Source organism: Hypomesus nipponensis, chromosome 5 (genome assembly GCF_054491055.1).
Source record: "Hypomesus nipponensis isolate SF chromosome 5, ASM5449105v1, whole genome shotgun sequence".
NCBI classification, from domain to species: Eukaryota; Metazoa; Chordata; class Actinopteri; order Osmeriformes; family Osmeridae; genus Hypomesus; species Hypomesus nipponensis.
Window position 1 is genome coordinate 11768009 of NC_140365.1, and position 27015 is coordinate 11795023.

Consider the following 27015-nt stretch of genomic DNA (forward strand, 5'->3'; position numbering starts at 1 on the left):
CTTGTGCACTAAAGCATGGTAACGGAGTGTAGTAGCAAGCTTCTAAGTAAGAGGAACAGGGAAACACCAGAATGACCTCAAGCACCCATGTGACGGTCATATCTTTGTTGTTTACACCAAAAGGGTGCTCTTGTATAAGCTGTGTCAACGTCCACTGGTGACAACGGACTGCGCAGGTACTGGAATCAATAACCAGATAATGAGTAAGCTCAGATGAGGAAACACCTTTCTTATCTTGTTTGGGCCTGCTCTATTCGCTGCAGGTGAGCCAGTGAGTGAGGGAATCCGTCACTAGAGAAACTATTCCATATAAGTCAAAACCGTTCAGATCCAAATATCCAATGCAAACCTCCAGATGGTCCATGGATGTAGAGGTTTAAATATAAAGAATGTAACATTTCTGTGTGAGGCTGAAGCCCACTGAAACATTGCCAAGGATCATAGTGTAGGCTGTAACTAGCACAGGATCATGGTCAACATAGTCCTTTTCATGTACATAGGCTTTTGGCTTGGCTAGATTCCTACATACATGGATCTATGAATTCACACTACTAGACACTGGGGACCTGAAACATTCTCACCTTGTGGCTTGGCAGCAAGAGCTTCTTTGCTGATCGACACCTTGCCAATAACGTCATCACGACTGGAATGACACAAGGGACGTGCGTTAGGAAATGCCATAAAACAGCCAATTCTTACACTTTTTACGTCTTAAGTTTTAAGAAGATTCAAAGAGGAGTCTCTTTTTTACCTGAGAGAGTCTTCATCTAGTACATGGAATGACACAGTGTGGAAGGATGGGGGCAGGTGGACGTTGTACTCTTCCCCCCAGAATGGAGACAGAGTCTTCCATATTGTGGCCGTCCTAGGAAAGAGAGGTCATGGCAACAATAGATGCATAGCACCATAGCGTCATTGAGGGGATCTCTTGAATGGTGTTAGTGTTTGCTGTTGACATAGAATGATCAATCTCTAACAACATTGGCAGAGACAATACATAAGATTCAAGACCAAACGGCCAAGAGACGAAATGGCTGTACCTTCACACTGTGACCTGCTCAAGTCAGGGGAAGGCCTGCACCTTCTGAGAAATGTCTTTACAACATACAACCTGAACAAAGGCTACCGTTTTCCCAGAAATTACTTTTGTTTGACTATTATTTGCTGTGGTCCAACCTACCTGGTTTGACACTAATTCAAGCTTCGGCACCCAGCCTTCCACTAATTTTATATTGAAAACAGTAGGCTCAAATCCCTCATTAAAAGGTTTTACTAGCGACACCCTGCATCTACTTCCAACTCGCTATCAGCAAGAGAGACAGAGGTTACACTGTTAAACATTAACAAGCAACGTTGGTCTTTTTCTCTCTATATCAACAGCTTGTCATTACACCAAGTAACTAAGCCTAGAGATTTCACACTAATACTGACAGAGATAATGACTGTGAATCCTGACAGGTAATCTGAACCTCACTAATGACCATTGTTTAATATTGGACAATTTTCTTTTTAAGGAAATATTCATTTTTAAGAAATATTCTTTTAAGATACAATGAACTGATTAAACACTCTTGGCTGTCATTAGATCACATCCAGATGGATATGATTATATGAATAAGGCTCTAGGCAGCTTAGATGTGCTGTATTAATTGAAAATAAGTGGCGCTCCATGGAAATTATGTTAAAATTAATCATCAGTTAAATTTATTATAATTGCCTTAGCTCAAAGAATGCAGGAGTGGCAGTGGGATCTTCAGCCAGCGTAAAGGCAAAAACAGACGGTGTGAACACACACACAGACACACACATACCTAATGATGGCCTCATTGTCAATCCTCACGATGCAGTATGGATCACTGCTCCCAGTTCTACAGATATCAGAGAAGGTATCAGGAACACAATAACTGCAACCATACACTCAATGACACAAAAAGCATATGCAACACTCAATCCAGTTTCACAGATCACATCGGAAATCCTTTTAAAGGGGTGATTGACTGGGTTTCATGGGAATTTCACACTGCTCTTTAGGGTCTCCGAATAGGGTATGTAACATTGGTTGGGTTGAAAATGGCCCGGGTGCTGTTCTATGCCCCCTGATAGATCCTCTAAAAGATTCCCGGGGAAAAAACACTAGCTTTTCTCCTTTTATGATATGCTCATTAATATTTAGATGAGCTGCGCGCCCATTGGTTGGTTTTCAACGAGTGAAGGTGGGGAGCAAAAACGCAAAACAGCCAACAAGGCCAATTTATACTTCAGCGTTTTTATGGACACGCACACATGGACGTCAAGGAACAACCTCTCTGTGCCCCTCTCGGAACCCCTCGGAGAGCTCTACGTGCACCTCCTGATTTTCCTGACTATCCGTCCGTCATTTTACGGATACCCCTTGGCCGTGATTGTCAGTATTAAGAACTGCTTGAGTCAGGGGCGGGGTTGCCGTGACCAACAAGAGAACAGAATCCTTTGACCGCCATTGTTGTAAGTTTTTACAATTCATATTTCAGCTAAACAGTACATGTAAATCAGCATCTGAATTCAAATGTAACGAGAAATTGGTAGTGTAGTTGCTGAAAATGTGCTTATTTTATTGATGAAACGGCTCATTTGTAAATTTTCTCCGACCTTTCGATAACCTAGCGAGCATCGCAGTGCAGCGCCATCTACTGTTCTGGCGGTGAATTGCTTTCAGCAGAGCCGTCGGAGTAGTATAAATTCAACCAATCCGTCCGACTCCGTGCGTCTGTCCGTAACAGAGTCGGAGAAGTATAAAGGCCGATTTATACTTCTGCGTCTCCGTTAACTGTCGGAGAGGACACCAAGAGAGGGCGTTTCTGGACGGAGAAGGCGTTCCCCGTGTGCGTAAAAACACAGAAGTATAAATCGGCCTTAAAGGCCAAAATATGCTTCTGCGTCTCCGTTTACGGATGGGTGGGCGCACGGATACGGACGGATAGACTGCGTTTATGGTTCTCCGTAGGCTGTGGGTGCTGAAAACAATTCACCGCCAGAAGAGTAGGTGGCGCAATAGTTTTTTGTAAGACGTCGTTGAGTGTTTATTTACCGAGGTTACCGAGAAGTCGGAGCAAATTTACAAATTAACCTTTTCATCAATAAAATATGCACATTTTCAGAAACTACACTGCCCATTTCTCGTCACATTTGAATTCAGATGCTGATTTACATGTACCGTTTAGCTGAAATATGAATTGTAAAAACGTACAGCAATGACGGTCAAACGATTCTGTTCGTCCTGTTTATCACGGCAACCCCGCCCCCGCCCCTGACGCAAGCGGTTCTTAATACTGACCAATCACAGCCAAGGGGGTCTCCGTAGCTCTCTGAAATTACGACGGATAGTTAGAAAATTCAGGAGGTGCACGTCAAGCTCTCCAAGGCTATCCGAGGGCTGACGGAGAGCTCGAAGAGAGCGTTCCACAGAGACGAGGCGGTCCCATGTGTCCGTTTTTCGAAAAACACAGAAGCATATATCGGCCTTCACTGAAACACCGAAGATGGAGACTTGAAATTAAAAAAGCGCAAATAAGTCTATCGTGTCTTCACAACACTTTTTTCAACAGATTGACAAGATATCATTTGAAATGATAACATTAGTTGTTTCCACTTCTGTTGTCAAAGCAAACTGGATTGACTTAGGTGTGTAGAACGTTACAGCTTAGCAACCAAACTATATCTAATTCAACTCAGCTTCAGTTATCTAGCTCTAGATATCTTGCTGAAAAATAGCCTGACAAAGATCTGGACAAACATGCATCGTGAATTGTAAATTTACATAAGAACACAGGTTATTTAGGCTATTTGAATGAAACAGTCAGGAACATGAAACAACGTTATTGCCAATAAACTAGGCTAAATAATCACACATTTATGCTCTTAGCCAGCTAAACTAGTTTACATGCCTACAGTCTAGGTGTTTTCGCTATCTAGCTGTTCTTGCATTCCTTGCAATTAATCAGCGTTAATAAAAAGCAGATGAGCTAGAGTAGGCCTATAGCCAACATTGGCTAGACGGACATGGCTGATGTTTCTCTATACCATAGCGTTCGTCCAGTTCGTCCCTTGACACATTTGCGCGAAACCATTTGACCAAGGACAGTTTTGAAAACCTGGGACAATGTAAGGCAGGATTTGCCAAGAAGCTGTTGCTGATAAGAGGTGCGTCCCGACCTTATGTTCATCACAACCGCAAGACGTAGTATGATTTTGTCGGTAACAGTTATAGCAATGCTAACGACGTATCCTGTATCTAGCACCTGCCTTTCTCCAGTTCTTTCAAATAGATAATCTAGACAGGCGTTAGCAATTTTAAGCCTGACTGCTATCCGTTTTCTGGCTATTTTTTCGGAAGCTTCCCTACTAGTGCCGACTACCGCTAGTCTAGCTAGAGTCATTTGCTAAGTAAAGTATGTTGTGTTTAGAAACGTATTTAGCATTCTACCTATGCTAGATACAGAAGACGTTAGCATTGCTAATAACTGTTAACGACAAAATCATACTGTACTTACAGCTTGCAGTTGCGATGAGCATACGATCGGAACAGCACCTCTTTTCAGGTTCAGCTTCTTAGCAAATCCTGCTTGAAATGGTCCAAGGTTTTCAAAACTGTCTTGGGTATTATTTTTCAGAGCAAATGAATAATTGAGTGCAGGGGTGCAGATGGAATTTTTGAACTGGGGGGGCCAAGATGTCAGCAAATGATTCCAACTCAATTAGTTATTTTGTGTAATATATATACTGAATCTGCAATAAACATTAGTATGTCAATCACGCATCAAAACTTCATGCCTTCTGCAAATGTTTTATTTCAACATTTGCTGATCTCAGCAGGATGTAAATGATTTCAAATGTAGCCAACTGTTTGGGTTAATTTGAGATGTGGTTGTGTGGACAATGAACAAGGACACAAGCCCATCAATGCCTCGACCAAAACGGCACGGTGCGTCTTCCTTTATTCTTCTCTCACTCTCCCATGGTTGCCAGGTCTGTGTGACAAAACCAGCCCAAGAACTAAAAATATGCCCCTGCCAAACCATAAACACTGCTCCAACAGCATTGTTATCCGTGCCAAATGTATTGTAATATCTGCAAAGTAACACCATTTGTTTAGTATGCCAGCATTAAAAGCAGTTTTCAGGAGGTTTTCTCAGGAGACTGAGAGCATTAGGCACGTCTGTACACGCACAGTGTGTGTGTGTATGTGAGAAAACACACATACTCCCCCAAATATACCAGATTGACATGTATCAGAGATTAGGCGGCCCACTAAGGCCTGACACAAAATACTTTTCATTGTAAATGTTATCCAATAAGAAAAAATAAAAAAAGAATTCCCCCGGCAGTCCTCGAACTGACGTCAGTCCGGTGGCCTTGTTGAAAAGCTAGCGTTTTACAGCCAAATGTTTTCATTTTGAGATTTGCACAGGAAAGAAGTGTCAATGGACTTTGAGGTTCACTGTTTGTTCATTTTACCCACCAAACTGTCGTTATTCAACTATGACAAGGTAAAATCGGTTTTGCAATCAATTGCCCCTTTAAGATTTATGGGTTAGTTTGTCAAAGCATCCCTCCTGCATGTAACATGAGGCAAGAGTAATCATTTTCTATAACTATGGCACACACATCAGCTTATTTTCATAAGATACAGTACCTAGATCAGTTTCAATAGCAGACGTGTGTGTGTATGTGTGGGTGTTTGCGTCTATCCTTCCTTTGGTGTAAGTCAAAGACTATGTCAAAAGGGCACCCAATGCGTAACAGTATCTCAACTGCAGCCTTTGCCGCCCCTCACTTCAAAAGAGCTATCCTGGGTACCAGCGGGCTACAGAACTGGACCAGGAGAGAAGCAGTCTGCTGCTGGCCTTTCAAGCCTCAACCATTGATCCCCCAGCAGCAGAGCTGGGATCCTACCCATTTCTCTCCACAAACCCTCTATGGCTCTCTGGACCAAGAGATTGGACACAATGTCAGGTTCTGAACTGAAGATACATTGACTGTAGAGACAAGAGAGGGCCAAACATCCTGATAATGTGTATTACAGTCACAGCACACAGGATCGTCTTCTATTGTCTTCTATTCATAGATGAGATGGAGAGTTTGTCATTAACAATTAGTTTATCTTGCTCAGATATATAGCACTAATGAACAAAACTGTATCAAGTTCCCCAAACAGTGCTGGCATTTTTGTTTTTCTGCTACCGGGCACTTTATCAAGTGCTTCAGAGGGGAAATGGTTTATATAAGTCACCATGAAAGAACAGGTTCCCTCCCTTTAGAGATAGATAATTACCTGCAGAGTTTGACTGCGTGATAGTGGGGTGGGGGGTATATTAACAGTGAAGATCGTTTTGTTTGGAATTGAATTTTGCGGCAGATGCAGGATTAGTGACACATAACACTGCCATCAATGAGCTCCTGGGCTGCAGAGTGGTGAATACAACTGCAGGGTGATTCATTTCAGTGTGCTGTTATCTTGGTGATGGAGAAACCGGGGGCTGCCATCAGATCAGGTGCTACATCAAATAGGCCAGTTGTTTGTCAGTTTAACCACGTACACATTTGGTGTGAACCACCTGCAGCACTGTGATAACACCAGTGCGACAAGGAGAGAAAGGGTTTCCTTTTTTTTCTCCCCACACACCGCGTCCTCTAAAGAGACTATTTACTTGCCGAGAGCCTTATATTCAGAGACGTTGACCGCACTCTCACCACGTATGTCACTCGCTCTCTCGGTTTCTTCAGAGCCTGTCTACCAGGTCAAAATGACCATTGAACTGTCTCTCGTTCGCTCCCCAAAAAATCATGATTTCAGGGATATTGTTTAGAATTTGTGGGCGTCAGGGAGCAGCTATTAAAATGAGGGAGACACCCGTAATTTCCGGGAGAGTTGGAATATATTCATGGGTACCAAAGACGTCACTTCCGTGAAGCCTGCCGCCATCTTTGTGTCTGACTCAACCCATTGTATTTGTATCCAATACTACTAGTTAGTCATATATATTAATATGTAGTAATAATATAATAATAATAATAGAAATTAGGGCTGTGAAAAATAACGCGTTAACGCGTTATGATTAAATTGCAGGATTAATTCGTTATTTTTGTTTAACGCATTTAACGTAATATAACCACAATTCCACCCAATCTGTAACTTCTGGATGAGAAGTTCGTGTTCCAAAATAACTAAGATGGAACATCCAATAAAACCAAAGTGATGCACACTCTGCGGCATGGCTCCAGACTGCTACCAAATGGTTGCATTTTGCGACCAGTTTTTGAGTCAGTGCAAGCATTTTTTACAAGCACTCGCGTATGTTCGACCTACAAATGTTGAATTCATTGGGTGTGCACAATGTCAGCACACGTTAGCAACAACGCAGATACGTCGTTCTAGTAAGACAGCGATATCAGCTTTCTTTCTGCATTAGTAATGTAGCTTAAAGTCTAGGAAAGTTTAGGCTATTTTTCGCTAGGTACCTATAAACCTAGCTAAAAGTCTTGGGAAGTTTGGGATATTTTTCGCTAGGTTCCTACGAACATGTCTTAATCTGCCAGACTTCGTTCTTTTGGTGAGCAGTTTCACGAGCCCTTCTTACCCGGCGTCATGGAGCCTAGCAGCTAAATACTTATTTAGCACTAGCGTTGCTACTGTATCCCTGCCTGTGTTTGAGCTGTTGCGCTTTTATACTCGGCAAGTATCGTGTTGAAAAGTGCATCATACATTTAAGTCATTTAGCTAAGACTTGCATGTACAGTACTTAATGTCACATTAAATAATGTTTTTAAACTCAATCTTAGGTTATATGGTGCGTTGCAGGGGCGATTATAGGATCAGACCTATAGGGGTGCTCAGCCCCCAATGAGAATGTGACATGATTAGAGTGCCTTGCAAAAGTGCTAAACGTAAACCCCCTTGCTAATATAAATCCCTAATTTCACTGGATAACAATTAATACATTTATGTATTATTATGCAAAATATTGAATGAAAAAACTAAGGATGTCCCTTTCTTCATGAACTACCATCATCAAATGATAAAACAATATATTTCAGAAAATATTAAAAAAAATATTAGGAGTGCTTAAGCACTGAATTGTACCCTCTCCAGTTACATTAATAAATGCATTGCAGGTCAATATAAGGTGTGCCCCTTAATTTTCTGCTTGCGCTCCTAAAATTTTCAGTGGCTAATGTGCTCCAAGTAAAAAAAGTCAGTCTGGAGCCCTGCTCTGCAGGAAGACGTTTTCGCTCTGGATAAGAGTGTCTGCTAAATGACTGAATGCTAAATGACTGAATGTTATCGTTTCACCGAAGCAATACCAGCCTAAAGTAACCTAAACCACTTCAACGCAAAGCATGCGTTGGTCGGCGAGGGGAGTTCAGGTAGAATGCGCCAAACCACCGAACAGCGTAGGGCCCTCACTAAGTCTGCCTGTGACAAGGTGACTTGCACAGTTGCCAAATGTATTGCAAAAAGCTGTAGACCAATTGATATTATTGAGGACGAGGGGTTCACCAAAGTTTTGCGAGTGGCAACGGGTGACTCAAACATCAAGGTACCGCAAAATTAAAGACGCACACTAATGAAAAAAATTCGGAAAACCGGTAATATGTGATTAATCATGATTAATCCACAGAAACCTGTAATTAATTTGATAATTTTTTTTAATCATTTCACAGCCCTAATAGAAATATAATAATAGTATTGTTTTCTATTGGTTCTTCACATTTTTTGAAGATTTTTTTTATTTTTTTATTGTCTAATTCTAGTGGTTAGTTAGTTAGCTTTCATAGTTAGCCAACGAACAGAGTCACGAACATAGCACATAAATGAAGCAGAAAGACAACGATATGTAGAAAAAAACATTTATTATTGGCTGCGATCCATATTTATTACCGTCAACTTTATTTTGTCCCTTAAAGTCTGCGAAACGTCTGCCACAACTGTCCTTTCCCGACATATGTATCTTGTACAGAATCCATCCCCATACACCAGAGATAGCCTTAAGGCTTTCAAAAGTACAGATAAATATAAATATGCAGTTGCAGGATGGGTGAACCACACCAAGATATGGCATCTGGAGACAAAACACATGCATGTCATCACAGGACATGTAAGTTATTCAAGCGCGATTATCAACCGTGTTTTTTAGTGTTGGTTAAGAGTGCCAATGTGGGCCAGCGAGGTGTAGCTAAAGCATTCCCTAAGCAGATAGGAAAGAATGCTAGAATATTAAATATGTGCATACTATTAAGATATTGGCCAACCTAAGGAAGGTAATTTCCCTTTCATTTTTTCGCTCTCAGATATTCTCTTATCCACATACTGTACTAAGTACAGGTAGGTTTATAACTAGTTGTACATATCATGTGAGACATCAGCTTCATTAGCTAGCTTACTACACAATTTGTATAACGTTAGCGACTAGCTAACGTTCGTTTAACAATGTTATAGCTCACCATACACAACTCAACTGTAAACATTTTCCTGTTAAAAAAATAATTAGCTAAAAAGGGCAAATGTAGCTAGTGCCAATTTATCAGATACAAAGGTTTTAATTTTATTTTTTTAACTTACCTGATACAGTGTTCACTGCACAATATTGAGTTAACGCTAGTTAAATGTTGACTGCCAGTTGTCTCTTCTAATTGCAGCCAACCATTTATTACACCGATCAAAATATTTTTGGATACACTGAAATTGTATCTCTGGGTTATTTTGGCGACTGTTGTTGCATCCAACAGCACAACATACAGCAGGCATTTTTTACTTTCTGTGGGTTACTTTCTGTACTTTCTGTTCTATGTTTATGGTGTGACCGGGGCTTAGCTACACTTTCAGACACAAAGATGGCGGCGCTTAAACACAGTGACGTCACATGATATCCATGAATACACACTGAAACAATTTGTTGACGTTGTCGACAAAATAAAAAAGTTGACAAATATTTCTGTTATTGACAAGTCGTTCGATCTATGACCTATTTTAAGGGTATGCAATCACATAATTTGATCAGTACGGCGCCGTAGCACAAGACTTTAACACCCTATTTACACCGGACCCGTCTGCGGCGTGTTATGGCTCCGACGCAACCAGGGGGTATTCCAGGTAGAGGGTTCAACAAACTCTGATCCTAACCCTGAACTCTGAGTTGAGTTAGGCTACTTTGAAATTGGAATTTCAGAAAACTTGGTTCCAGAACAGCTGATATGATTTAGTTAATTCAACTCGGAGTACGGCAACTCTGAGTTTAGCGCGTGCATGAATACTACCAAAAGCCAACATCTATGAAGCTCCGATATTAGAATTCACAACAAAAAACGTTGTCCTACTTTACCACACTTTAGATATAAGTTTGTTTAGTGTTCATGGTCAATCTGAGTCATGGGCGTCAGCAGCATTTTGAGAGTGGGGGGGACATTTTGCCCGGGGGTCTGGGGGTTTGTCCCTCAGAATTTTTTTAAAGATGTAGATGCAATTTCCCATATTCTGGTGCATTTACCACAACTATTTCCCATAGTTGTTATACATATACTGAGGGGCTGGACATATATGATTTATAATATTTTGAAAACTAAACTTCCCAATAAGCAATGGGACATCTTCAACTACCTGTCACCTTTCAGCACTCACCTCACCAACAGAGCTGTCTCCACTGCCCGTGCATGCTGCCTCTGCCTCTGACTCACTCTCAATCTCAACCACCTAGGCTATATCTGGAGAAATGGAGATGCATTGAGCATTCTTTTATATTGATAATTGAAATAAGCTTAATGTAGATTGTTCATATGAAGATTTCTGATTGAGATTTCAGATGTAAAACATGTTATCAGTGTATCAAATTCACAATTGGTATAGGTTTAGTAGCCTAGTAATGATGTAGGCTACATAAAAATTTAGCATCTCCCTAAAGCATGACTGGACAGTTCAGAAATGGTAAAATGTGTGTTCAAACCTATAGCCTTTTTCACAGATCTCATCCTTAGGATGTAAGCTTTCAGAAAATACATGGTTTAGGTGGTTGAATCAGTTTCCCTAAATGGCACAGCCCAAAAAATTATCAGCCATATACTGCATTTACCAATACCAAATGTATTATGCATGAGCAGCATACTAATTTTGGAGAGAATGACTTCTCTCATGTCTCATTAGATAACATCCTAAGGGTATAGGCTTTAGGAGGATATATGGTTCAGGGAGGAGGACTCAGTATAGTACTTACTTGATACCTTATTCACACAATACAACACATCATTGTAACTTGTAATTTGGCATTATGGTTCTGCTTGCATCGGCTCCCTGCCGCACCCAACAGAGACACCGTCTCGACCTCCGAGCAGTGACGCATTCCCTTTACGACAGGAAACACAGAACCAAGGGTGGAGGAAGGGGAGGCGGAGGCAGCAGATTAAACAGAAAGCAACCTGTGTCGCACTAGCAAAGCAGAGTGCAGCGATATCCTGATTAAATAGCCCGCCCTGCTAAGAAGGTGTGCCCCGACTGCGTGATATGACGCGCTGCCAGTGACACGCTGCTAATGAGGCGCTATGTCTCGCGTCCCCCTGCATGGGATCAGCTCCGCTTGTTTTTAATGGTTGAATCAGTTTTACCTTCATGTTACAGACTAACATATGGAGCAATGAAAATCTGCGAATTGCCAAAATTACAAGTTGAGCAAAGTTGTTTAATTTGGAAGACAATTCTGAAATAAAGGTTTTTTTCTCTTCTTTTTTTCCAGTCGTTAGAAAAACTAGCATGTTAGCTAAGGTTAACTCCAGATTAGCTCACGGTTGTTATGGCAATAAAAAAACACCAGCAATTTCCTCGCTATCGCCCGGTCGATACGGCAAAGCCGAGGTTTGATATTTCCCGGCATGACCGAACGGTCGAGGTTAGTAAGTAGTTTATTATATGGCATTTTTAGCTTCTTTTCATTTTGTAAATGAAAATAAATGGTACCTCTAGGCTAATTGTAGCTAGCTCTCAAGTCTTCTCACGCTGTGTTTCATGTGTTGCCTAGCAACTCATTACTTTTGATAGAAAGAGGACAACATGGTTCTGCTAAAATGGCTTTAATTTCAACACAAAATGACGACACAAGTGATTAAAAGAGTCTAGTCTTCATCCTCACTTTCAATGACAAATCTTTTCAGCATCATCTGGATAGTGAAACTCAGCAGTTGACTCGTCGCTCATTTTGCAGATGACATTGGAGGGCAATACGCGTCTGGCATGACTCCCCATTAGCCAATCAAAAAGCTCGTACTGTCGTTGCCATATAATAAAGTATGGTATCGCCTTGTAGATGTAGGTAAAAAGCTTGCTTATCTAGCTAGCTAACAATGTTTGCAGAAGGATCTTTGTGACTTAACTAATGCCATTATAGTCAGAGAATGTCTCATAAGGGTGCTTTGGCCACTGAAAGGAAAATATGGGACTGACTTACTTACCTCTTCCTCGAAAAAACCCTCCTTATGTCCACCTCGTCTGTGGAACAGTCATGTCTAAAGTGCTAGCTGCAAGAGCGATGCGTCGATCAAAGAGTATGGGAGTAGAATCTGCGTGCGTGATGCTGTTTGTCTAAAAAACGCGGAGTGGAATTTTATTGCTATGGGCATTCTCCCTACTAATAAAGTGGAACGGATTTGATTGTGAAGCAATGGAAAGATCGCTGGACTAGTAGACCAGTCATGCACTAATATTTTGATCGCAAAAGTGGGGGGGTCCAAACAACTTTTTTTTTTTTTTAAGTGGAGGGGACGCATGGGCGTATCTAGCCCCCCCCCACCCCCAAAGTTTCATTGGCCCCTCAAATGTTTTTTTTGTTTTGTTTTGTTTTTTTACTTATAAAAAAAAAATATATATATATATTTTAAATATAGATTTGTTAATTTATCTTCCAAAACCCCACTGGAGGACACTATTTAAAAGTATATTTTCAAAAATTTCTCCTGGGGGAACATGCACCCAGACCCCCCTTGTTTTGCTGTGTCACAGGAAAAATAATAGTTTTTATCTAGGGCTTATAGCCCCCCCAAAAGTGGGAACCTAGATTCGCCCCTGGGGGGACATGACACCCCCAAGTTACATTGCGGCGACGCCCATGATCTGAGCACATATTCCGGGAAAAAACAACACGGCTGTAGCAGCGTAAGCTGTTAGGTTAAGCTGTTAAGCTGTACGTTTATATGCATTGACTCTGCAGCAATTGTCTCCCACGCCAATTGTATAGACCTTTTTTGAAACGTAAATAATAACAGATATAACAGTCAAGTTATCATAGCTAGCTCTAGCATATATTTTTTATTTCTTGAATTGACCGCTTCACCAAACTTCTTGAGGTTTATTTTTGATGCAATTTCGTCCTACATTCGTTGTTTTTTGTTTGCAGTTATTTGTGGATCAAATTTACGTTTTAGTATGTGTTAACTTTTTTGTATTCCTGTAGAAGCACAATATTTTCCTCCTCTGACCAATTTGGTTAGCTAGCTCTAGCTTTGAAGGTGATGCACTAGCGATACAACTAAACAACGCGGTCTCCGTGGAAACGGTCGAATTTTACTTCTGTGAAATCACGTTCAATGTAGTAAATCCCTTAACGTTTCACCTTAGCTAAGGAAACCATTTAAGGGATTCTGTACATCCCCCTTAAGTAAATCCCTTAGCTAAGGAGAAATTTACCCTTAAGTGTCATACTTTATGAAAAAACTTGGTGTTTTGTTGGTATCATCCCTCTTGTCTTGTGTTTCCTTTCTCCTCCCCCACCCCTCTCCCCCTAACTACTCCCTCCCCACCCTGGCTGCCCCCCATGACAGCAGCTGCCCTGCCTCTATTGCCCTAAAGACCTAGACCAGCTATAATGCATACTAAATACAACGGTTAGGAAGGTGTGCAGCGGGTAGGCTGTATCTGCTGCAGCATGGTTACTTGTTGAATAACTGCTGTGAAATTGTATTAATTAATAAATGCACCGCTAAATGTTGTAGCAGAGAGTCCACAGACAAAGCATGGTACCATCCACACCTTCCCCTACCACCGACGAGGAAAGGGTCTGTCCCCTTTGTCCTTATCTCCCAGAGTAGGAGCTTCAAATTCCTGACCCAGCATGGGGTCAGGAACAGAGACCATGGTCTCACATTGTCAGAACAAAGGGAATTACTTGAAGAAACTTTCTTGTGTGGACTTACAAACATTTTCTAAAGGACTACATGGCTCATGGACACTAATTCAAGGACAGTAGTCGATGTGTTACAATGTGTTTGTCTCCTTTACCTAGAACGTTGTTAATTGATGTTTGATTATAACTTCCCTTCAGGTATAGTTAAATCAGTCAATCTTGGTATCAAAATAATTGTATCATACTAACAAAACCAGTTATGAACGTTGTATTGTTATATTCTGAAGTTTGAGCATTCCAGGGACATTTGAGATAATGGAACTCAAAACTATCAGCCACTTCACACCTCTGGGCAGGTCCCAGGACAACGCCCAGGTGGAAGTAACTGACCAATGAGAGAGGTCACCTTCACAGGGATGACCCCCTTGTTCTTTGGGGTATTTAACCCCCAAACGTACAATCACCCCCGCTCGTTCGTAGGATCAACTGGAGGTGCACACTCTCGTCTATTTCCTCATAACCTGCATATTCACTTTGCGCCCGGAACTTTGACGAGAGATAACGTATTTATTCGTTGGACATAACGAACCATTGACTCCGTTCTTCAAACCGACAAAAGTAACTGCGATTTGCAATATTTCTTACTTGTGACATATTGGCATGTTGTGTTTGAATTGTTGATGTTTGATTGTATTTTACAAATGATTTAACTTAATCATCGTTAGGTCAGTTTCCATTGATCTTCCATTGTTACTATAGAAGCCTCTTCCTCTCTACCTCTTCCTCAACTTCTCCCCCTTCACACGCGCTCTACGCAACCATTGTGTAGTGCGCTCGCATTAGAATTTAGGCCTACTGTACTGCTTTAGCCCAACTAACCCATAACTTATCTGGTATGTGTTCACTATAATTACATTCTCTTAAATAAATCATTGTGTATAATACTTGCTCATCTCTCACGTTATATGATTGGCTCTACTTTCATAGAATTCACTACTTAAGATTAGACTGATTATTACGAGTGCTATTTTATTAAATAAGGTTTCCTCTGTCCCTTCCACGAATCAGAGGTGGTGCCCCAAGAACTACTATACTTTATTATAAACGAAGTATTGCTAATCTTAACCGTGCAAACCACACTACAATGTTCAAAATGATTTGCTGGTTTTACACCCCCGTCATTTCTGAACCCAGTGTATGGTCGAGGGTTAAAAACCTGGTGGATATGAGAGTTAGCCATAGCCTAGGACTACGCATGCGGTGTCAGATCCACAATATTTATTGCTCTGGTGGATCCCTTGCCTGTTGCGCAAATTCATTTCAGTAACCTAAGCCAGGACACATCCCACTGATGCTAGGCATGATCGGAAATTCCATTCCATGACAAGTTAAGGCACACCAAACAACCTTTTTAAAGCACTAACCCAGATAGCAAACTTTATTGAAACTACGCTTTCAACCATGGGCGTCGCCGCAATGTAACTTGGGGGTCACGTCCCCCCACTTAAAAAAAAAAGTTGTTTGGACCCCCCCACTTTTGCAATCAAAATATTAGTGCATGACTGGTCTACTAGTCCAGCGATCTTTCCATTGCTTCACAATCAAATCTGTTCCACTTTATCAGTAGGGAGAATACCCATAGCAATAGAATTCCACTCCACGTTTTATAGACAAACGGCATCACGCACCCAGATTCAACTCCCATACTCTTTGATCGACGCATCACGCTTGCAGCTAGCACTTCAGACATGACTGTTCCACAGACGAGAAGGACATAATGAGGTTTTTTTCGAGGAAGAGTAAAGTAAGTCAGAGTTGCCCAAGTTTTCCCTTCAGTGGCCAAAGCACCCTTATGAGACATTCTCTGACTATAATAGCATTAGTTGCTGTAGATCATTCTGGTGAATGATTATGTTTGCGTTCTGTATGCACACTATGAGACACCGTACTAAGAAAAAGGTGCACATACGTGTTTTGGGTTTCAGGGTCAGCGTACACCACTCCCGCCAAGTTCAAGGTGGTTTTCTGGAGGTTTTGTAAAACAAATAAAACCGGCTTGGATTTAAAGTAAAGACTCCCACAGTTATTTCAACATGGTGTCAGAATAGGATTGAATCCATCGCCTGTGAGTTCTGAGTGATTTTTTTTTGTCTCGAGCGGAGCAGACAACTAAGCTAACGTCTCGTCTAAAGGACATAATGGATGGATTTCGCAGACCAGACCCCCTCGTTTTTGACGGGAACATCGCCGAGAATTGGTGGATTTTCGAACGAGAGTATGATCAACATGAGAAAATCAACATGGCTCCGACGAAGGCAGCCACGGTAGCTAGGTGCGCTCTGTTTTGTTTTGTCTTATAATTCAGTGTTCTGCCAAGATTTCCGGGGTTCTCTAACAAGAGAAGAACTTCTAAACATCAGGACTACAAGTCCTGCGGATTTATTTCCCACTTTTCTGCTCCCAGCGGCAGAATTAGTGGGAATTATAGTCAAAGCCACCCTCGGCTTTGTCCTAGCAGCGAAGCGCCGTAGAAGAGGGAAACGAGCCGGTGCACTTGTGTGACTCCGTCGGCATGGGGCACGTACAGCGTTACCGGGGATATTTCTCTCCAACGTGCGTTCACTGAGCAACAAACTGGATGAACTTCAGCTACTGGTGTGGAAAAACAGAGACTTTCATTCATCTTCCGTTTTGTGCTTTACGGAGACATGGCTGAGTGAACTGATCCCAGACTCTGCGCTACAGCTAGCAGGTTTCAAACTGCTGAGAGCGGATCGTGACCCTGTGCTTTCTGGCAAAACGAAAGGTGGTGGTATTTGTTTTTACATTAACAGTGGCTGGTGTGAAGATGTGACAGTGATTCTGCAGCACTGTTCTCCTGATCTGGATCATTTTTTATTAAATGCAAACCTTTTTACTCGCCACATGAGTTTGCTTCATTCATACTGGTCGGCGTCTACATGCCCCCTTAGGCTAGCGCCAACGAGGCTCAACGTGTTCTCGCTAACCAGATATTGTGCGTGGAGCATGAAAATCCGGATTCCTTGGTTATTGTGCTAGGCGACTTTAACAAAGGCAATCTCACCCAAGAACTCCCCAAATACAGACAACTCATCAAATGCCCTACCAGAGAAGGGAACACTTTGGATCACTGCTACTCTACAATCAGTAAAGCATACCATACGGTTCCCCGAGCAGCACTGGGTCACTCAGACCACGCCATGGTTCACTGACTGGGATATGTTCATGACTGCCTCCAATAGTCTGGATGAGCTCACAGAGGCTGTGACATCATACATCAGCTTCTGTGAGGACTGCTGTATACCAACACGCACCAGGGTGAGCTACAACAATGACAAACCCTGGTTTACAGCTAAACTCAGAAGGCTGAGGCTGGACAAAGAGGCCGCGTTTAGGAGTGGGGACAGGGACAGTTTCAAGGAGTCGAAGAACAGGATTAGCAAGGCGGTGAGAGAGGCTAAACGACTGTACTCAGAGAGGCTGAAGCGCCAGTTCTCTGCTAACGACTCTGCTTCTGTCTGGAGTGGGCTCAGGCAGATCACCAACTTCAAGCCCAGAGCCCCCCACTCCACTAACGACTCTCGTCTGGCCAACTACCTGAACGAGTTCTACTGCCGTTTTGAAAGACAATTGGACAGTCCTGTACAACTCCTTTCCACCCGTGAGGCCTCCCCCCTCCCCCCCTCTACAGTGACGACCCTCTCCATTCGGGAGAGAGAAGTGAACAAACTGTTCAACAGACAGAACCCCGCAAAGCAGCTGGGCCGGACTCTGTCTCTCCAGCCACCCTCAAGAACTGTGCTGACCAGCTGTCTCCGGTGTTTACCTACATCTTCAACACCTCCCTGGAGACATGCCATGTGCCAGCCTGTCTCAAGTCCTCCACCATCATCCCTGTGCCCAAAAAGCCCAGGCCAACTGGACATAATGACTACAGACCCGTCGCCCTGACCTCTGTGGTAATGAAGTCTTTTGAGCGCCTGGTGCTGGCACACCTTAAAGCCATCACAGACCCTCTACTGGACCCCCTGCAGTTTGCCTACAGAGCCAACAGGTCTGTGGATGATGCAGTTAATATGGCCCTCCACTTCACCCTACAGCACCTGGACTCCCCAGCATCCTAGGCCAGGATCCTGTTTGTGGACTTCAGCTCTGCCTTTAATACCATCATCCCCGCTCTGCTTCAGGACAAGCTCTCCCAGCTGAACGTACCTGATTCCACCTGCAGGTGGATCACAGACTTCCTGTCTGACAGGAAGCAGTGCGTTAAGCTGGGAACACAAAACTCTGATTCCCGGTCCATCAGCTCTGGATCTCCCCAGGGCTGCGTCCTTTCTCCTCTACTCTTCTCCCTGTACACCAACAGCTGCACTTCCAGTCATCCGTCCGTGAAACTCCTGAAGTTTGCGGACGACACCACCCTCATTGGGCTCATCTCTGGTGGAGACGAGTCTGATTATAGGTGGGAAGCAGACAACCTGGTGACCTGGTGCAGCCAGAACAACCTAGAGCTCAATGCTCTCAAGACAGTGGAGATGGTTGTGGACTTCAGGAAGAACACAGCCCCACTCACCCCCATCACCCTGTGTGACTCCCCAGTCAACACTGTGGAGTCCTTCTGCTTCCTGGGCACTATCCTCTCCCAGGACCTCAAGTGGGAACTGAACATTAGCTCTCTCACCAAGAAAGCACAAGAGAGGATGTACTTCCTGCGGCAGCTGAAGAAATTCAACCTGCCAAAGACAATGATGGTGCACTTCTACACAGCCATCATTGAGTCCATCCTCACCTCCTCCATCACCACCTGGTACGCTGCTGCCACTGCCAAGGACAAGAGCAGGCTGCAGCGTATCATCCGCACTGCTGAGAAGGTGATTGGCTGCAATCTGCCTTCCCTCGAGGACCTGCACACCTCGAGGACTGTGAGACGGGCGAAGAAGATTGTGGCTGACTCCTCCCACCCTGGACATTCCCTGTTTCAGTCCCTCCCCTCTGGCAGAAGGCTGCGGTCCATTAGGACCAAAACCTCACGCCATACAAACAGTTTCTTCCCTTCCGCTGTTGGCCTCCTCAACAAGACCAAAGCTCACACTGACTGAATGTCCTTAAAATCTTTTTGCACTACACTCAACTCCTGTAATATTTGTATTTTATATTGTATTTTATATTGTAAATTGGCAACTTTATTGTATATTCTATTTTATTTTAATTGTATTCCACTTAGTACTGCTAGTTTATGTATCCTTAGTACAGTTAGACCACATATTTAAATTTAAGATTCCTATATGTTTACTGTATGCACCTTCCTGCCAAAGCAAATTCCTTGTCTGTGCAAACTTTCATGGCAAATAAATCCCATTCTGATTCTGATTCTGATGATATCTTCATAGCAGCAGCGCACTCAGACAAGACTGCCAAAACAATGGCATATATCCTCCTCAATCTCGCAGGAACGGAGGCCATCGAACGGAAGTTCGTTTGTTTACGCAGCAGAGGTGAGGGCGCCTGGTGACGATGGAGCTATAGTTGTTCCAGCTGAAACCAGAGAAGAGCCCGCATGTTTAAACAGAAATTTCGGGAAGTGTGCAACCCTCAACACAACAAAACTATGGAGAGGCACAAGTTCCATTTGCGGAATCAAAGGCAAGGTGAGACTATTGAATCCTTCATCAGTGACGTGAAGATTAAAGCTAAAAGTTGTCACTTTGGAGACCTGACAAATGAACTGATTTGTGACAGAATAGTGTGCGGCATCAGAAATGACAGTTTAAGGAAGGCTTTGCTACGTGACAGTGAATTGACCTTGACTAAAGCCATTACAATCTGCCGCATATATGAAATGACTGAGGAGAGTAGTAAGGCTCTAGCCCAGCCCCAAACAGCCACCACTGTTGACGCGATTCCACCAAATTCTAGTGGGTGGCACAACAGGTCAAGATTTAAACTTCAAGCAGGCCAACGGGAAGCGAAATCCATTACAAACTGCAGTAATTGTGGAGGCAGCCACGCTGCACAGAGAGACAGATGTCCTGCTTTCGGACAGCAATGTCATACTTGTAGAAAATTCAATCATTACAAGAAATGCTGCAAGTCTATGTCATACAGCCAAAGCTTTGAAAAGAAAGGCTACGTAAAGAGAGGGGACTGTGGAAGATCAGTGCACCAGTTAGAGCTGCAAGAGCCCGATGACAGTGCCAGTGATGACACTTTCTATGTAGATGGTGTCAAAGTGGACACTATCAATCCTCAAACAGAGGGACGGGATGAAGGATTTGTTACACTGCATGTAGATGACCGGCCAATCGAGATGAAGGTTGATACAGGTGCAAAGTGCAATGTAATGTCAGAAAACACCGACAGCTGGCTAATGGCAAGCCACCAGTGGAACACAGCAAAGATATCAACCTAGTGGCTTATGGAGGCAGTAAAATAGAGACTTTAGGCATAGTCACACTGCTTTGTTGTTTAGATGGACAGCAACACACACTACCCTTTTTCCTAGTGGACAGAGATGTAGTGCCACTATTGGGATTTTGTGCGTGTGTGCGCTTCGGAATTGTCACTATGAGCCCACACGTCCATCAGCTCAGCACCGAGAGCAAGGCTGATTTCACCAAACAGATCCACATACAATACAAAGGCTCGTTCAGCGACGAGCTAGGAGAACTCCCCATCACATACTCCATGACACTGGATCCAGCTGTACAACCAGAGGTTCGTCCAGCACACCGCATCCCGGTGGCAATGCAGGTACCAGTCAAAGCTGAACTCAACAGCATGCAGAACAAAGGCGTCATAACCACAGTTTCGGAACCTACAGACTGGGTTTCGTCCATGGTTGCAGCACACAAAAAGGACAAACAGGAAATCAGGCTTTGCATCAATCCAAAGGACCTCAACACAGCCCTGAAGAGACCTCACTATCCAATTCGCAGCGTCGAGGAAGTTGCTGCCCAGATGTCGGGTGCTATAGTGTTCTCCGTGCTAGATGCGAAGAGCTCATTCTGGCAAATACAGCTTGACCACAAATCTTCAATGCTGACCACATTCAGTACGCCTTTCGGGCGCTTCAGATTCCTCCGCATGCCATTCGGCATAAGCTCAGCAAGCGAAGTGTTCCAGCGCTCAATGGAACAGCTATTTGCAGGGCATCCGTGTGCTATCATCACGCGAGATAAACCTCAGGCTAAACCCTCTCAAGTGCAAGTTCCGCCTGGACCAGGTTTGTTATGTGGGTCACATATTCACAAAGGATGGCCTCAAGGCAGACCCCGCAAAAAAAGTGGCGATCACAAACATGCCAGTCCCTCAGGATGTCCTAGCCATGCAGCAATTCCTTGGCATGGTGAATTACCTCGTGAAGTTTATCCCAAACCTCAGTGATATTGCAGCACCTCTAAGACAGCTCACACACAAAGACGCTGCATGGTGTTGGTTTCCACAGCATCAACAGGCGTTCGACCGTCTCAAGTCATGCTTATCCAGCTCACCGGTTCTATCCTACTACGTCGTAAGAAAACCAGTCACACTGACCTGTGATGCGTCATGTTTCGGACTTGGTGCTGCATGTCTACAGGAAGGGAGACCCGTTGCCTATGCATCTCGCACGCTCACAGACACAGAAACAAGATATGCTCAAATTGAAAAGGAGCTGTTGGCAGTGGTGTTTGAGTGCATTAAATTCAAGGATTACATGTATGGGAAGTCCACGGTCATTGAAACTGACCACCAACCTCTCGTTACAATCCTGAAAAAGCCCATCCACACTGCTCCTGCCCGACTGCAAAGGATGTTGCTACAGTTACAGGCCTATGACATCACACTGGTCTACAAGAAGGGTAAGCACATGTACCTAGCTGATACCCTCTCACGAGCTCCAAATGGAGCAATGTCACAAAGTCCAGCTGCAGATGACACGTTTGAGGTGATGTCTGTTAGCTACATCTCAACTAACAGGCTAGAGGAGCTCCGGACCCACAAAGCACAGGATCAAGTGCTACAGACTCTAAGCACCGTCATCCACAGCGGATGGCCTGGCAAAGAACGCAGCGTACACCCTTCTATTCGTCCATTCTTCCCTCACAGAGACGAGTTGGTAGTGGAGGATGGGATAGTTGTTAAGGGCCACAGAACAGTCATTCCCCGTCTTCTACACCGAGAATACATCTACATCTTACACAGTGGTCACCCAGGGCTGGAGTCAACCAAGCGCAGAGCCAGGAGTACAGTCTTTTGGCCGACAATGAACAACGATATTGCAGAGGAGCTGCTGTCGTGCTCCGTCTGCAATAGCACCAGACCACACCAGCAGAAAGAACCTCTACAACCACATCCAGTTCCAGTCTTGCCATGGTCCACAGTGGCTACGGATATGTTTGAGTGGCACGGACAACAATACCAGGTGCTGGTAGACTCGTACTCAGGATGTTGCGATACTCCGTGACGCAACTTCAGCAGCTGAGATCACAAAGCTGAAAATACACTTTTCTGTTCACAGTACGCCTCACACCCTCATCACAGACAATGCAAGGCAATACACATCCCAACGTTTCACAGACTTTGCCAAGCAGTGGGACTTTATCCATGTTACCAGCAGCCCGGAGTATCCACAGTCGAACGGGTTGGCAGAAAGGGCGGTCCGCAGTGCCAAACAACTGATGGAGAAGTCTCACAGAGATGGGACTGACGTCTTCTTCAATCTGCTGAACATCAGGAATATTCCCCGTGACCAAGCCTTGGGCTCCCCCGCAGAACGTCTGCTGTCACGACAGATGCGCTCAGCTCTTCCTGTCAGCACCAGGTCACTGCCCATCTCCAGAATAAAAGACTCACCCAAAAGCGGTACTACGATGCGTCAAGCCGCCCACTACAGCCGCTCGCAGAGGGAAAAGTTGTCAGGATGCAGACCATCAAAGGACATGACCGTCTGGGCACTGTGAAAGGAAGGTGCAAGGAACCACACTCCTACATCATCGAGTCCGATGGAGGGACCTACAGGAGAAATCGCCATCATATCCTTCCTGTCGCCGAACCACCACCACAACAGGACGACCCTGCTGCACCACACAGTGTTCCTCCCCTGCCTCGACCGACCCCGGTTACGCCTCAACGGTCCTCCAGCGAGCAGCAGAAGCCTGCAGCTCACTCTCCTATAGAGGCATCACAAGGTACCTCGCTGTATGCGACACGCTCAGGTCACGTTTGCAGGCCGAATCCGAAGTACGAACAATAAACATTGAGTTATGAGCTAAAAAAATACCTTTTTTTTTTTTTAAGTATGTTTATTTGCAGTGCTTAGCACATAGCAATTGCTGTTAAGTATGTTTACAGCCACCACTTCGGGCACTGAGTTCACCGATGCACCTTGAAATGTTGTAATGTTTTGCAATGAGAGTATAAGTCGGTTGATTACCATTCAAGTATATTTAAAGAGGGCTTTTTGAAACCGTTACAAATTTTCGTTTTGCCTAGCCTTTCATTTGTTCTCTATAGAAGGCACAAACTAAAGAAAGGGGATGTAGATCATTCTGGTGAATGATTATGTTTGCGCTCTGTATGCACGCTATGAGACACCGTACTAAGAAAAAGGTGCACATGCGTGTTTTGGGTTTCAGGCTCAGCGTACACCACTCCCGCCAAGTTCAAGGTGGTTTTCTGGAGGTTTTGTAAAACAAATAAAACCGGCTTGGATTTAAAGTAAAGACTCCCAGTTATTTCAACAGTTGCATTAAGTCACAAAGATCCTTCTGCAAACATTAGGATTATAGCTAGCTAGATAAGCAAGCTTTTTACCTACATCTAGCACTAGGCAATAGCATACTTTATTTACCAATTACAAGTGGAACAGCGTTTGTTGATTTCTTAATCTGGGTCTGAAAAATGGTGTGCCTTTGGCCGTGTTCAGACCTAGGCGTTTGTTTCAGGCAGAAAGAGATGACAATGTTTTTTCCAAGTAGCTACAAAATAAATTGATGGTGTTTCTTTTATTGCCATAACAACCGTGAGCTAATCTGGAGTTAACCTTAGCTAACATGCTAGTTTTTCTAACGACTGGAAAAAAAAGAAAGAAAAACCCTTTATTTCAGGTTGCTCAACTTGTAATTTTGGCAATTCTTAGCATTTCATTACTACATTTTAGTCTGTAACATGAAGGCAAAACTGATTCAACCATTAAAAGGATGTTATCTAATGAGACAAGAGACACGTCCTTCGCTCCATATTAGTATGCTGCCCATGCATAATAAATTCGGTATTGGTAAATGGAGTATAAGGCTGATACTTTTTGGGGCTGTGCCATTTAGGGAAACGCATTCAACCACCTAACCCATGTATTTTCTGAAAGCTTACATCCTAAGGATGTGATCCGTGGAAAAGACTACAGGTTTGAACACCCATTTGACCATTTCTGAACTGTCCAGTCATGCTTTAGGGAGACGCATATTTTTTATGTAGCCTACACAGGGCTCCGGACTAACTTTTTTTACGAGGAGCACAGTAGCCCCTGACAAAATGTTAGGAGCTGCAATGCATTTATCAAAGTAACTAGAGAGGGTACAATTTAGTGGCAATGGTTTAGACCCCTTTTCGGAGTGCTCAAGCACCCCTAAATTTAATCTCAGCACCCCTAAAAATAACATATTTGTAAAATATATTGTTTATTATCATTTGATACTGTTATTTAATGAAGAAATTGACATCCTTAGTGTTTTCATTCAATATTTTGCATAATAATACAAATGTATAAATTGTTATCCAGTGAAATTATGGATTTATATAAGCAAGGGGGTTTACGTTTAGCACTTTTGCAAGGCACTGTATTCATGTCACATTCTCATTGGGGGCTGAGCCCCCCTAAAGGTCTGATCCTAGAATCGCCCCTGGGACAATTTCTGGGGAAATTGTGGGGTGTGCCTGCATCGGTTGCAGATGGGTTCGTTTTTTTTTTACTGTTTTTAAAACTGATATACAGCGACACACCATATGAGCTTGAGTTTAAATACATTATTTAATGTGACATTACGTACTGTACATGCAAGTCTTAGCTAAACAACTTAAATGTATGATGCACTTTTCAATCAGTCCTCCGACACCACAACATGATACTTGCTGAGTATAACAGCGCGGTCTGGGAAGCGGCGCTAGATGGCTCACGTTGAGCTGCACTCAAGGAGACAGGGTGGGTGCCGTTCGCACGCTGTTTATAGCTGCCGGCGGTGAAGATAGGCTAGTGGGGTGACTGATAGCTAAGGCGGGGAAATGGGGGTGCCTCGGATACATCTCAGCAAGAGGTTTCCCGCTGACGTCACTCGCAGGACCTATGAGCTGTTTCACTGGATAACAATTGACACATTTCTGTATTATTATGCAAAATATTGAATGAAAACAATAAGGATGTCCATGAGTGTGTGCGGTGCCCTACGGGGGTGGTTGTGTGGAACCTTATTTTTTGCGGCGGTTTGCAGTGTTGTGTGACCTTCCCGAGTTCAACGGGGCCTTGGGGGTAGTCGCTTAGTTGGGTGGCATATTGAAGCTTGCTGGGGCCTTTGGTAGTCTCACGTTATCCGGCATAACTGGTAGTAGCCGCATAAATTTAAATACTTGTGTAACCCATAATAAAGACTGAACCTTTTCCAAAGTCCGTGGTGCAACTTCGTTTTGTATGCATTCTCCTTCCTGAAATAATCTGGCTACATTCTAGGTTTATTACAGTATTCACTCTCATTTTGAGCTTCAAGTGGGATCAGCTTGGGCGTGCTGTATGTTGCCAGAGTGACCAACGCAAACATGTTGGCTGACTTGTGACAAATCCTGGTTGAGGAATGGGATGCCATCCCACAGCAGTGTGTGACCAGGCTGGTGACCAGCATGAGGAGGTGCCAAGCTGTTGTGGCTGCGATCTTCCACACGCTACTGAGGTCCCTGTGTAAAATGTATAAAGTGTAAAAATGGCAAATATGTGTTGTTTTTTCCTTATTCCTGTCGGAGAGTGCAATTATCCAATCCACCAAGCAACTCAAAACGAGAGTGAATACCAACAAAAGAATATTGCAGGGGATTTTGGCAATTTTTTGGGAGCCGCTACCCACACGGTTAGCTGTGTTGCTCATTCCACTAATGCACAATCCTTACAAGTTGTAACTCGTTGTAAAGGTGACTAATTAGGCTTTCCAATGATATACAGTCATATGCAAAAGTTTGGGCCCCCCTGATAATCTCCATTCCTTTCATCTATAAATTGTTGGGTGTTTGGATGAGGAACGTCTTTGTCATATATATACACACATGTCATGGACAGTGATAATTTAGCAGTGAAAAAAAGTTTATTTGATAAACAGAAAATATGCCATACGCATCATAAGAGAATTAGACACATGCATACATTTGGGCACCCCAAAAGAGAAATCACCTTAATATTTACTAGAGCCTCCCTTTGCAAAAATAACAGCCTCTAAACACTTCTTATGGCCTCTGATGAGTGTCTGGATTCTGGATTGAGGTCATTTGGACCATTCTTCCTTACAATACATCTCCAGTTCAGTAAGGTTTGATGGGTGCCTAGCGTGGACAGCCCGCTTCAGATCACCCCATAGATTTTCAATTATATTCAGGTCTGGGGACTGGGATGGCCATTCCAGAACATTGTAGTTGTTCCTCTGCATAAATGCCTTAGTGGATTTGGAGCAATGTTTCGGTTCGTTGTCCTGCTGGAACACCCAACTCCGCCGCAACTTCAGCTTTGTTACAGATTCTTGAACCTTATTGTCCAGAATTTGCTGGTACTGTGTTGAATCCATGCAACCTTCAACTTTAACAAGATTCCCAGTTCCTCCACTTGCCACACAGCCCCACAGTATGA

General features: G+C 43.5%; 1 protein-coding gene across 2 annotated transcripts in view; it reads right to left on the minus strand.

Moving 5' to 3' along the window:
- Positions 1–27015, minus strand: part of rasa4 (RAS p21 protein activator 4) — a 62447-nt gene that overhangs the window by 24431 nt on the left and 11001 nt on the right. For both annotated transcript variants that reach the window (XM_084698043.1, XM_084698044.1), the window contains exons 2-4: positions 1812–1868; positions 752–865; positions 582–643 (exon numbers count right to left, since the gene is read on the minus strand). In XM_084698043.1, coding sequence (XP_084554169.1) covers positions 582–643; positions 752–865; positions 1812–1868 — 233 coding nt within the window. The remainder of the gene's footprint in view (positions 1–581; positions 644–751; positions 866–1811; positions 1869–27015) is intronic.